Raw genomic sequence first — 13,684 nt, 5'->3', positions numbered from 1 at the left:
CAATTATCAGTCCCTGTTCTCACCTTGAGAGGAGCATCTCCGTTGGCAAAGTTATTGATGATGGCCAACGACTGTTGGAAGCGTGAGCCCCCGATGCCAGCATCCGCTATCAGCTGACTCACTGCTTTGATCAACTGAAGGGACGGGGAAAGAGAGGAGAGAAAGAGAGTGAAGGTGGTGCTAATCACAACCTCTCTGAAACAGTGTGGCGATGTGTGTGTGGTCTCTGATCGGCTGCTAAACAGTCTGTTTCAGAGGTAAACACAGCCATAGAAACATCACGGTCTTTCTCTATCTAGGCCCTGCGTTCACCGCACAAAACAGTGACAAAAGATCTGGCGCACACACACTGCCCCCCCCCCAACTCCACCCCAAGAACCACAGCCCACATACACATCCCTCCACCCCCGCTGACTGACCTGTAGGTGGGAGCGGACGATGGACTTTCCCTTGGTGAACTCAAAGTTTTTCCTCATGAAGAAGTAGAGGAGTGCGGAGGCCTCAGTCTGGGTGGAGCTGGAGCGGTGGTTACAACACTTCAGGATCTCGTAGCACAGGCAGCCACACAGGTCCGCTTTACCCTGGAAGAACGCAGAGGGGAACTAGACAGAGAGAGGGTGTAAGGAAAGAGACAGCGAGAAGAGATGGGGGAGGAAGAAAGAGAGAAGAAGCAAGAGAGCGAAATATGGAGTAAGTAGGGAGAGAGAGAGAGGGGGAATAGAGAGGGAGAGAAAGGAAGAGAAAGAGAGAGAGAGCTTAGCATCAGTAATGTACTATGAATACATTGTGTGTGCACATGTGTATGTGTGTGTGTGCACATGTGTAAGCGTTCGTGTATGTGTGTGAGAGCAATCAGCTAGTGCAGAGACCTTCTGTATGAAGAGGCGCAGGGCAGCGAAGACGTGTCTCAGGGTGCTGGTGGACTGATTGATCTGGAAGAACAGGAGGAAGGTGTCGAACACCTTCTTCATCAGCAGGTTCTGACCCTCGTCCTGCAGTAACTGTTTCTGTGGGAGGGAAAGAACAACAGTCAACTTATTGCTTCCCAAATGGCACCCTATTCCTAATCACGTCCACCAGATGGCTCTGCGGTACAAATTGAGTCTGGGAAAGGTTACCCTATTCCCTATATAGTGCACTATTTTTGACAAGGGGCTATAGTGCTCTTGTCAAAAGTAGTGCACTATATAGAGGAAATGGTGCCATTTGGGATGCAGGCATAATATGAATTGCAAATGGCTCCGGTCAAAACACAGACAAAACAGCATGTCTGGGTTGCTTTACAGAGTATAGCAATTGTAGGAATTGTGGGGCAGCCAACTTGAGGATTGAGGAGTGCACAGTAACCTACAAGAACAACAGAAGATAAATCACTAGCTTGGAATACAAACGGAATACCTCGGATTCAGTGAAGTGAATAATAATGATTAGTGAAACAGAGTGGTATTTAGTGTGGATTCCATGTGGAAGCCACTGTAGTTCTTAGGAATAACCACAAGGTGGCAATGGCGTATTAAAATAGGCTCTCATGGATGACCGGTTTTGGATTGAAAAATTCCCCCACAATTCCCAGGTTTTCCAGAACCCCGGTTGGAGGACTCACAGATTTCCTGTTAATTCCCTCATGATTCCAGGAATCTTCCAACTGGGATTCCTGGGAAACCAGGGAATTTTGAGAGAGTGTCCAGAATTGAGCAACCGTATCATGTCTCTCGGTTGTAGAGATCGGTGTTTGACCATTCAGACAGTGGTCATTGTTGTTGTCTGACCTTGTGGTGATGGACAAAGAGGCCCAGAACATCCAGCACGATGAGGGCCACCTCGGTGGACAGATTGGCCTCGATGTCCGTCGGGCTCAGGTGGTCCCCCTCTGGGATATTCCCATCTGAGGGAAGGACAGGAAAGGGGCGATGATACATCAGCACAGCAAGCAACAACACGACATCCTTACCCTAGCAGTAACCCCCACACACCTAACAACAGAACAGTAATAGCTAAGTACCGTTTGCACTGTAAAAGCTGAGAAATAGCACTGTGGATCGTTGGTAAGAATAAAAAAGCTATTGGCCTAGGACAACAAAAGCTAACTAAATAACTAATCACATTGATGTGAACTATGTGAATTAAACAGTTTTAAAATGGGACCGGGGTGGCAGTGCCCAGTGATGGTGGGTGAGTGGGCGTAATTGGGGGGGGGGGCATTACCCGTCTCCATCATCTGCAGCAGCTTGGGGTTGGTCAGGGCGTTCTTGGCCCGGATGATGGGCATGGTCTGGGAGCGTGCGTGCCGATGGCCGTCCTGTCCTGACAGCATCCTGGTGACCAGAAGGTCAGGGGTTAGAGGTCAGAGGGTCAACACATAACTCTCAACCTTGCAAGTCGGGGTGGTGTTCAGCAGGGATGAAACCGGTGAAAGTGGGTTGAAATGAAGGGGATACTCTGTGAACTTGTCCAATATGAAAGCTGACTTTATCTGTTTCATGTTTTGCGAACACGATGCCCGATATATTCACTCCGCCTTGAAAACATCCTGTAATTCTAATCCCAAATGGACCCCTAGACCCTACGACCTATGCACTTGTGGAGGTCTGAGAGGATGCGATTGGTAGAAACAATCCACTTAACCTATCAAAGGGCAAGTAGGAGCACGTATTGATAGCACCTGTCAAATCCTATCAGATCAACACAAGTGCATAGGGCGTAGTCCAGGGGTCTATTTGGGATTGGTCCTAAGTGTGTGAAAATGTGTAAGAAAACATTATCACCTGTAACGTGACAACAAACAGGTTAATGCGACCACGTAGTTATAAGGGATTGCTGTTAAGACAGGGATTCTATTTTTAATGGGGAAGGATTTGCAGACAAAGGACTAGCCAATTACACCATGCCACACGTATGGTAGACACTGAGGGGCATGATGAGAAAACAGAGTGGCCTGACACACTCACAACGTCCACCATGGATGGTCATGTGTTCAGGACCATGAAGACGACACTGATGAACAGCAATGATGAACAAAACTCATATCAGGACAAATGGTGAACACAAATAGCTGTTTTAAGTCCTACTTATAGTTTACTGGACTAAAAATGTATAGTTTACTGGAGACATTATTTATATATTACTGGACAAAAAAAGTGAAGTTCTAAATAAAGTGGAACAGATTAAATCCTTTCTATCTCGATCACTCAACTCCATGTTAAAGACGCCTAGCTACTGTTACATACAGTGCCTATAGAAAGTTGAACTTTTTTCACATTTCGTTGCTCAATGAAGTGGGATTAAAATGGATTTAATAGTCTTTTTTTCCCATCAACCTACACAAATGACTCTAATGTCAAAGAAAAATGTTTTAAAAATGCTTTGATTCATGACAAATAAAACACTAATATACAGTTGAAGTCAGAAGTTTAAATACACTTAGGTTGGTGTCATTAAAACTCGTTTTTCAACCACTCCACAAATTTCTTGTTAACAAACTATAGTTTTGGCAAGTCAGTTAGGACATATACTTCATGCATGACACAACTCATTTTTCCAACAATTGTTTACAGACAGATTATTTCACTTATAATTCACTGTGTCACAATTCCAGTGGGTCAGACGTTTACATAGGCTAAGTTGACTGTGCCTTTAAACAGCTTGGAAAATTCCAGAAAATGATGTCATGGCTTTAGAAGCTTCTGATAGGCTAATTGACATCATTTGAGTCAATTGGAGGTGTACCTGTGGATGTATTTCAAGGCCTACCTTCAAACTCAGTGCCTCTTTACTTGACATCATGGGAAAGTCAAAATAAAACAAATTGTAGACCTCCACAAGTCTGGTCATCCTTCATCTGTACAAACAATAGTACGCAAGTATAAACACCAGAGGACCACGCATCCGTCATACCGCTCAGGAAGGAGACGCGTTCTGTCTCCTAGAGATAAACGTACTTTGGTGTGAAAAGTTCAAATCAATCCCAGAACAACAGCAAAGGACCTTGTGAAGATGCTGGAGGAAACAGGTACAAAAGTATCTATAGCCACAGTAAAAGGAGTCCTATATCGACATAAACTGAAAGGTCGCTCAGCAAGGAAGAAGCCACTGCTCCAAAACCGCCATAAAAAAAACAGACTACGGTTCGCAACTGCACATGGAGACAAAGATCGTACGGTTTGGAGAAATCCTCTGGTCTGATGAAACAAATAGAACTGTTCGGCTATAATGACCATCGTTATGTTTGGATGAAAAAGGGGGAGGCTTGGAAGCCGAAGAACACCATTCCAACCGTAAAGCACAGGGTGGCAGCGTCATGTTGTGGGGGTGCTTTGCTGCAGGAGGGACTGGTGCACTTCACAAAATAGATGGCATCATGAGGTAGGAAAATCATGTGGATATATTGAAGCAACATCTCAAGACATCACTCAGGAAGTTAAAGCTTGGTTGCAAATGCGTCTTCCAAATGAACAATGACCCCAAGCATACTTCCAAAATTGTGGCAAAGTGACTTCAGGACAACAAAGTCAAGGTATTGGAGTGGCCATCACAAAGTCCTGACCTCAATCCTATAGAAAATGTGTGGGCAGAACTGAAAAAGCGTGTGCGAGCAAAGGAGGCCTACAAACCTGACTCAGTTACACCATCTCTGTCAGGAGGAATGGGACAACATTCACCCAACTTATTGTGGGAAGCTTGTGGGAAGCTTGTGGAAGGCTACCCGAAACGTTTGACCCAAGTTAAACAATTTAAAGGCAATGCTACCAAATACTAATTGAGTGTATGCACACTTCTGACCCACTGGGAATGTGATGAAATAAATAAAAGCTGAAATAAATCATTCTCTCTGCTATTATTCTGACAATTCACAGTCTTAAAATAAAGTGGTGATCCTAACTGACATAAGACAGGGAATTTTTACTATGATTAAATGTCAGGAATTTTGAAAAACTAAGTTCAAATGTATTTGGCTAAGGTATATGTAAACTTCCGACTTCAACGGTACCTTGATTAGATAAGTATTCACCCCCCCTGTGTCAATACATGTTGGAAACACCTTTGGCAACAGTTACAGCTGTGAGTCTTCTTAAGTAAAGGTTCTTAAGAACTTTGCACACCTAAATGTATTTCCCATTATTCTTTAAAAAAATTATTCAAACTCTATCAAGGTGGCTCGATCATGGCTCGACAGCAATTTTCAAGTCTTGCCATATATTTCCAAGCATATTTAAGTAAAAATGGAAACTTGGCCAATCAGGAGCATTTCCTGTCTTCTTGGTAAGAAATTCCAATGTTGATTTGGCTTTGTGAAGGTTATTGTCATGCTGAAAAGTGAATTCCTCTTCCAGTCACTGTCTGGTGTAAAGCAGACTGAAGCAGGTTTTTGCACCATCCCGTTTCTTTTCATCCTGAAAAACTCCACAGTCTTTGCTGATTTCAAGTATACTCATACCATGATGCAGCCACCACAATGCTTGAAAAAAAAGGAGGCAGTTACTCAGTGATGTGTTAGATTTTCTCCAAACATAAGGCTTTGCATTTTGGCTAAAAAGTGTATTACTTTTTCCGTTTTTCTTCCTCATCAGTATTACTTTAGTGCCTAAACATATGTATATTTTGGAATATTTGCATTCTTCTTTTCACTCTACCATGTACATCATTATTGCGGAGTCACTACAATGTTGTTGATCCATCCTCAGTTTTCTCCCATCCCAGCCATTGAACACTTGCACTTTAGCACATCATCCACAGCATAATTATTAACTTGACCTTGCTTAAAGATCTGTGCTTGAAATTCAATACTTGACTGAGGGACCTTACAGATATTGTATGGGGGACAGGGGGGGGGTAATCATTCAAAAATCATGTCAGCCCCTATTATTTCCACAGAGTGAGTCCATATATTATTATGTGATTTCTTAAGCCAAGTTTGGCTGCTGAAGTAATGGTTGAACACTTATGCAACGACTATATTTAAGTTATATAATTGTTATTCATTTGTAAAAATGCGTAGAATGTCCTTTTCACTTTGACATTATGAAGTATTTTGTGTAAATTACAATTAAATACATTTTAATCCCACGTTGTAACGCAACAATATGTAAAAAAAAAATAAAAAAAAATGTTTGAAGGGGGTATAGACTTTCTATAGGCACTGTAAATACTATTTGTAGTGTTACTTTAAGTCCAGTGATCCTTATCTGACCTGCATAAGAACATGTAGTTCACAACTAAATTGCGGTTTTCCTGAACTACTCTACACAGCTCACTCAGTGTTTTATGATGTATTACCCACCTAATTATGATTAACAATTACAATTAAAAAACACATTTATATATTATTATCTTTTCACACTATCGTACCAACCTGAACTATATTGTACTGGCTCAGATACTTTCTTTTCACATTGTCCTCCCCAGCACAGTTCCAGCAACTATAGTGGATGCGTAACTAGGCCAGCAGAGTACAGCTTGGCACAGCTCAGCTCAGTAGTGTGAAAAGTATGTGTGTGAGTTGTGTCGGACGCTGTGTGGTGCTCCGAGGTGAAGTTTCCCCTAGGTATAGACCTAGGATCAGCCTCCCTGCCCCCAATCCTAACCATAACCATTAGTTGGGCAAATGTTAAACTGATCCAAGATCAGGGTGTAGGGGAAACTTCACCCTGCTCCCTGTGTGGAGGGGCCCCCAGGTGGCGACTGTGCGTTTACCATTGAGGGAGCAGGCCTGAGGAGGACTGGGTGGAATGGTTAGAGCCCTTCAGGGTGCCATTGTTCTGGGTGGCCTGGGCCAGCTTTACCGCGGCTGCTAGCTTCCTGTTCACAAGCCAATGACACCAGCGTTAAGTCACACCACCATCATCATTATCATCATACTCTTCCTTCTCGTTGTCGAAATGAACATCATTTATCAAGCGTCTCAGAGAATGAGTGCTGATCTAGGATCAGTTTAGCCTTTCATATCATAATGAATCAGAATATCATGGACAGGGTGGTCCTGATCCTAGATCAGCCCTCCTACTCTGAAACGCTTTTGATAAATATGGGCTCAGGTGGGCTAAAGGCATCAAGCCAAGCAGAAAGAGGAGGGGGTCATTTCAGCATGGGACACAGCAATAGCGAAGTAGCGGGGTTAGATAAAGAAAAATCAACAATGTTAGGTTGACGTTGCCGTTAGTGTGGAAGTATTTTATGGGCTATAGAGAGCATTAGTTGGAAGTAAGGGTAAGAGAGCTTTAGTAAATACGACCTAGTTTGCTTGTTGCTAATCCAGTAGCTACTGTATGTGGTGACAGAGATTAACATGTGAATTGAGCTAAATGATTGGCCTAACCATACCAGCTAATGCTATATCAATAAGCAGATTTCTTAGTGGTCAGGTCACTAATTCTACTACGGCCAGTAATCACAGAGAATGTAGAGCAGCGGATGGGTGGATGGACGGACGGCGGGATGATGGATGGAGAGGAAGATGGCCGTCATGCTACATGATCATTGGCTTACATATGACAGCAGCAAAAGCCATGCAGTAGCTACACACTCACATCACAGCAAAAGTTTCAGGGTTAAACAGTACGAAATCAGTCTGAATTCATCACACATGTAGCCATCAATAAATGTGTAGTCACATAGACCTCCATTAACACATCAATTACACACATCAATACATGGAGTAGACAACACACAGGGGGAAGCAAGAGACACAGACACACATTCCAGTGTGATCAGTCTGTTAACATGTAACATCATTGTTTACGAGTGTGTTTAATGGTTAATACTACAGATTGTAATGGAAAACAGCCGTTCAGTGGATGCCTTTCCAAATGGCACCCCATTCCCTTTGTCAAATTAAGTCAAAGTGTATTGGCCGCGTAGACAGATTTGCAGGTGTTATAGCAGTTGCAGTGAAATGCTTATGTTTCTAGCTCCAACAGTGCAGTAGAATGTCTCGCAAATACAATACAAAGAAACAACCAATAAAAAAATTGAATCAGGATATCAAGAAATGACAGAACTGGTCCAATTGATAATCCAGGGGTATAGATATTCGAGTGAGCCTGTGTCAGAATCTAGAATATAAATACATGGTGTGTATAGACAGTATATAATACAAAATAAAAAATGGTATGTATTGGCCTCCCGAGTGGCGCAGTGGTCTAAGGCACTGCACCGCAGTGTTGCGGCGTCACTACAGCCTGGGGTTCGACCCGTGACCGGGAGTCCCATAGGGTGGCACCCAATTGGCCCAGCGTTGTTAGGGGAGGGTTTGGCCGGGGGGTTTGGCCGGGGGGGAGGCTTTACTTGGCTCATCACTCTCTAAGGTCCTTGATGATCTTCTTGGCCTTCCTTTAACACCGAGTGCTGTAAAATGTCCTGAAGGGCAGGCAGCGTGTCCCCGGTGATGCGATAGGCTAATGGCACCACCCTCCGGTTGAGGGCGGTGCACACACCGCCATACGAGGCGGTGACGCAGCCCGACAGAATACTCTCAATGGTGCATCTGTAGAAGTGTGTCAGGGTCTCTAGGGGCCATGCTGAATGTCTTCAGCCACCTGAGGTTGTAGAGGTGCTGTTGTGCCTTCTTCACCATGGTGTCGGTGTGGTGAGACCATTTCAGGTGCTTGGTGATGTGCTTTTGACCATCTCCACTTTGGCCCCGTTGAGTGGATGGGGGCGTGCTCCCTCTGCTGTCTCCTGTAGTCCACGATCAGCTCCTTTGTTTTTTTTTTTTTTACATGGAGGGTTAGCTTGTTGTCATAGCACCACTCCACCAGGGCTCTAACCTCTTCCCTCTAACCTCCTCCAGACCTGGGGTCGGCCCGTCAGGAAGTCTTGGACCCAGTTTCACAGGGAGGAGTTCAGCCCAAGGGCCCTGAGGTTAGTGACAAGCTTGGAGGGCACTATGGTCTTGAAAGCAGAGCTGTAATCGATAAACAGCATTCTCACATAGGGATCCTCTTGTCCAGGTGGGATAGGGCGGTGTGCCCTACTACTTTTGCTGTACTACTGCTCATAGGGTTCTGGTCAAAAGTAGCGCACTATAAAGGGAATACATCTTGGCCAAAGGTAGTGCACTATAAAGGGAATAGGAGCAGGGGCCATAGGGCTCTGGTCAAAAGCAGTGCACTATGAAGTGAATATGGTGGTATTTGGGACACAAGCCAGTGTTACAGGTGTGCTGTGTGTTAATGAATCACTGTATGTATGCTCCTGCTAGGCTGTATCCACTCAACAGAGAGATCTGCTGGATGAGGTTAAAAGAGGGAAATAAAAATCAATGAGGCGCAATTGAAACAGAATACATTATAGGAATGTCTCGGCGAAACCTTCAACCAGCGATGTGGATGCACAAGTCATCGGCGTACTTCAAAAAAGAGCTCACACTCAGTTCAGACAGGCATCAAAGGCTTGGCACCTCGTAGAAGGAGAGAGAGAGAGCGAGAGAGAGAGCGTATTCAAATCCCCCAGCAGCCTCTCTGATTAAGGTTGCATGTTACTTACCAGCCCCAGACAACGTCTGTGACCCAAATGGCACCCTATTCCCTTTATAGTTCCCTTACGGGCTCTGGTCAAAAGTAGTGCACTAGGCTGCCATTTGGGGAACACAACATCTTCCAGCCCCTTCGTCTTTATTCTACTAATGCCTGACATAGATAAACACACCACATTCCCAGCCTTTAGTTGGCTCCGACAAAAAGAGAACAAGAAGAAAAAATAAACGTCACTGCTTGTTCTTCACACTGAGGAGGAAATAAGGACTAATTTAATTAGCGGAGAGGAATTCAAATCCAGGCGAAGAGAAAAAGTCTGTCTGGGAAAGCCATTGGCTCTGCTCCAGGATCCACCCACCCACCCACCCACCCACCCACCCACCCACACACACACACACACACACACACACACACACACACACACACACACACACACACACACACACACACACACACACACACACACACACACACACACACACACACACACACACAGGGCTGGGGAGACAGTCAGAGAGCGTCAGCTGGGGAGACAGGCTGAGAGCCCCACCCTGCACCCTGGGAGCCGCCTGGGTGTGTGTGCATACTCATACAGTGCACATATTATGTTTGTGTGTGTCCGAAGGTTGCGTGCACGTGTGACTGTGTGTCGGTAGGGGGAGGGTAGTTGAACGTGTGTGTGTGTGTGTGTGTGTGTGTGTGTGTGTGTGTGTGTGTGTGTGTGTGTGTGTGTGTGTGTGTATCTGGCTGTTGAGCAAACATTACATTTCACACAATCTGACAGAAGGTTCTGTTGCATGTCAATCATTGGTAAAAAAACAATGAACACACACGGACGCACAACCTCTGAGTGGGAGAGGAGGAACAGAAGCAGGTACTGTACATAGTATCAGGTTAAAGCTCCTGGGGAAGGCTAACACTTACCTGGCTATGTGACGCTTCCCCAGGAATCTGAAGTGCTGGAGACACAGCCTGCATAGAGGAAGATGAGAGAGAGTGTGTATTAGGGTGTGTGGTGAGTATAAGTTTGTATGTGTGTGGGTATGTGTTGTGCTTGCCGTCACGATGCATGTATGTGTTTGTGCAATCACGATGTGTGTGTGTGTGTGTGTGTGTGTGTGTGTGTGTGTGTGTGTGTGTGTGTGTGTGTGTGTGTGTGTGTGTGTGTGTGTGTGTGTGTGTATATGTGTGTCCACTGTGAGCTGAGGACAGGTACTACAGTACTGTGTGTCTTGGAGCTGTGTGTTATAATAACAGAAGCTCCAGCAGAGACAGGAAACACAGTGAATTTACTGCAGAGCTGAGTGGAGGCTAGGGGAGAACAGTTGGGGCCTATCCCTCTATAAATCTCAGCATTTTTACAGCCACACTCTTTCTTTCTTTTTCTGTCTTTATTTTATCGGTCTCATCCGTTCCCCTCTGCCGAGTCTCCCATCATTCCCTTTCTCTTCTGTCTCTTTCTGCTATGCATACCTTCCTACCTCCCTCCCTGTAATGAGAGGACAATGTCATACTTATAGTTGAACTACCAGAGTTCAAGTTAGGTAGATTCAATCCGGACTGCGTGATTGACTTTTAAAGGCAATGTTATTTGCAGAGACCACGCTTACGGTAAATGCTGCATATGTCGTCTCAATAGGAAATGCGCTCAAATGTAAATTGTGCTATAACACAGATCATCCGCGGTCCGGATTGAATACAGGCCTAAGACTACAAAAGTTTAACAACAAAAAAATACAATTTTGGGGGCCTCCCGAGTGGTACTGCATCTCAGTGCTAGAGGCATTTCTACAGACCCTGGTTCGATCCCGGACTGTATTACAACCGGCCGTGATCGGGGAGTTTCATAGGGCGGCGCATAATTGGGCCAGCCTCTTCCGGGTTAGGGGAGGGTTTGGCCAGGGGTGCTTTACTTTGCTCATTGCACTATAGCGACTCCTTGTGTTGGGCCGGCGCCTGCAGGCTGACCTCGGTCGTTAGTTGAACGGTGTTTCCTCCGACACATTGGTGCGGCTGGCTTCCAGGTTAAGTGGGTAGGTTGGCGGGTCATGTCGTTTCGGAGGACGCATGACTCGACCATCGCCTCCCGAGCCCATTGGGGAGTTGCAGCAATGAGACAAGATCGAAATTGGGGAGAAAAAGGGGGTAAAATAAAAATAATAAACACGACGCCAGGACAGCGGAGTCAATCACCACCTTCCGGAGACACCTGAAACCCCACCTCTTTAAGGAATACCTAGGATAGGATAAAGTAATCCTTCTCACCCCCCCCCCCCCTTAAAAGATTTAGATGCACTATTGTAAAGTGGCTGTTCCACTGGATGTCATAAGGTGAATGCACCAATTTGTAAGTCGCTCTGGATAAGAGCGTCTGCTAAATGACTTAAATGTAAATGTAGTAACAGTCAAAGTTTGGATACAACTACTCATTCCCAGGTTTTTCTTTATTTTTTACTATTTTCTATATTTGAGAATAATAGTAAAGACATAACAATTATGAAATAACACATATGGAATCATGTAGTAACCAAAAAAGTGTTAAACAAATCAAAAAATATTTTATATTTGAGATCCTTAAAAGTAGCCGCCTTGATGACAGCTTCGCACACTCTTGGCATTCTCTCAACCAGCTTCACCTGAAATGGTTTTCCAACAGTCTTCAAGGAGTTCCCACATATGCTGAACACTTGTTTGCTGCTTTTCCTTCACTCTGCGGTCCAACTCATCCCAAACCATCTCAATTGTATTGAGGTCGGGTGATTGTGGAGGCCAGGTCATCTAATGCAGCACTCCATCACTCTCCTTCTTGGTCAAATAGCCCTTACACAGCCTGGAGGTGTGTTAGGTCATTGCCCTGTTGAAAAACAAATGACAGTCCCACTAAGCGCAAACCAGATGGGATGTGTATCGCTGCAGAATGCTGTGGTAGCCATGCTGGGTAAGTGTGCCTTGAATTCTAAATAAATCACTGACAGTGTCACCAGCAAAGCACCCCCACACCATCACACCTCCTCCTCCATGCTTGTGGAGTCTCATAATGACATGGCGGTTGGGCCAAGCAAGTCTCTTCTTATTGATGTCCTTTAGTAGTGGTTTCTTTGCAGCAATTCAATCATGAAGGTATGATTCACGCAGTCTCCTCTGAACAGTTGATGTTGAGATGTGTCTGTTACTTAAACTCTGTGAAGCATTTATTTGGGCTGCAATTTCTGAGGCTGGTAATGATGGACTTTCGTTTCTCTTTGCTTATTTAAGATGTTCTTGCCATAATATGGACTTGGTATTTTACCAAATATTTTACCAATATGGATCTTCTGTATACCATCCCTACCTTGTCACAACACAACTGATTGGCTAAAATGCATGAAGAAGGAAATAAATTCCACAAATGAACTTTTAACAAGGAACACCTGTTAATTGAAATGCATTCCAGGTGACTACCTCATGAAGCTGGTAGAGAGAATGCCAATAATCGATAAGGATTATTGGAGGACCAAAAAAGCCGATAGCGATTAATCCGGCGATTTTTATATAAATATATATTTGTAAATGACAATTACAACAATACTGAATGAACAATGAACACTTATTTTAACTTAATATAATACATAAATAAAATCTATTTAGTCTCAAATAAATAATGAAACATGTTCAATTTGGTTTACATAATCCAAAAACACAGTGTTGGAGAAGAAAGTAAAAGTGCAATATGTGCCATGTAAAAAAGATAACGTTTAAGTTCCTTGCTCAGAACATATGAAAACTGGTGGTTCAATATTCCCAGTTAAGAAGTTTTAGGTTGTAGTTATTATAGGAATTATGACGCGTCGACTATTTCTCTCTATACCATTTGTATTTCATATACCTTTGACTATTGGATGTTCTTTTGTTTCAAATATTTTTTATTAAACACACACAAGAATGGTGTGTAGGTATACAAGACAGGTATACAATTCTTATCTAAACATAAAAGAGCAGACAGGAACAACAATGCCATTAAAACGCTTCATCCTCCAAAAATGTTTGCATAATTAAGGGGTTAGGATCCACTTTAGATGTATATAGAGTCTCATAAAACTGCCGGAATCTGTCATTGATGTCTTTGGGAGAAGAGAGTAATTGGGGCGGCAGGGTAGCCTAGTGTTTAGAGTGTTGGACTAGTAACAGAAAGGTTGCAATTTCAAATCACCAAGCTGACAAGGTACAAATCTGTC

The 13,684-nt window shown here is 43.9% G+C and overlaps 1 protein-coding gene across 9 annotated transcripts in view; it reads right to left on the bottom strand.

Annotated features, from left to right (window-relative positions):
• Positions 1 to 13,684, bottom strand: part of dock10 (dedicator of cytokinesis 10) — a 183,613-nt gene that overhangs the window by 31,269 nt on the left and 138,660 nt on the right. For 8 of the 9 annotated variants that reach the window (XM_052526148.1, XM_052526152.1, XM_052526164.1 and 5 more), the window contains exons 38-44: positions 10,395 to 10,442; positions 6,691 to 6,795; positions 2,206 to 2,315; positions 1,770 to 1,885; positions 870 to 1,007; positions 420 to 602; positions 24 to 134 (exon numbers count right to left, since the gene is read on the bottom strand). In XM_052526148.1, the coding sequence (XP_052382108.1) occupies positions 24 to 134; positions 420 to 602; positions 870 to 1,007; positions 1,770 to 1,885; positions 2,206 to 2,315; positions 6,691 to 6,795; positions 10,395 to 10,442 (811 nt within the window). The remainder of the gene's footprint in view (positions 1 to 23; positions 135 to 419; positions 603 to 869; positions 1,008 to 1,769; positions 1,886 to 2,205; positions 2,316 to 6,690; positions 6,796 to 10,394; positions 10,443 to 13,684) is intronic. The other variant, XM_052526165.1, reaches the window with a different exon arrangement.

This window comes from Oncorhynchus keta, chromosome 1 (genome assembly GCF_023373465.1).
Source record: "Oncorhynchus keta strain PuntledgeMale-10-30-2019 chromosome 1, Oket_V2, whole genome shotgun sequence".
In the NCBI taxonomy this organism is placed as follows: domain Eukaryota; kingdom Metazoa; phylum Chordata; class Actinopteri; order Salmoniformes; family Salmonidae; genus Oncorhynchus; species Oncorhynchus keta.
The sequence above is the reverse complement of the archived record's forward strand: the minus strand, read 5'-3'. Positions and strand labels throughout refer to the sequence as shown.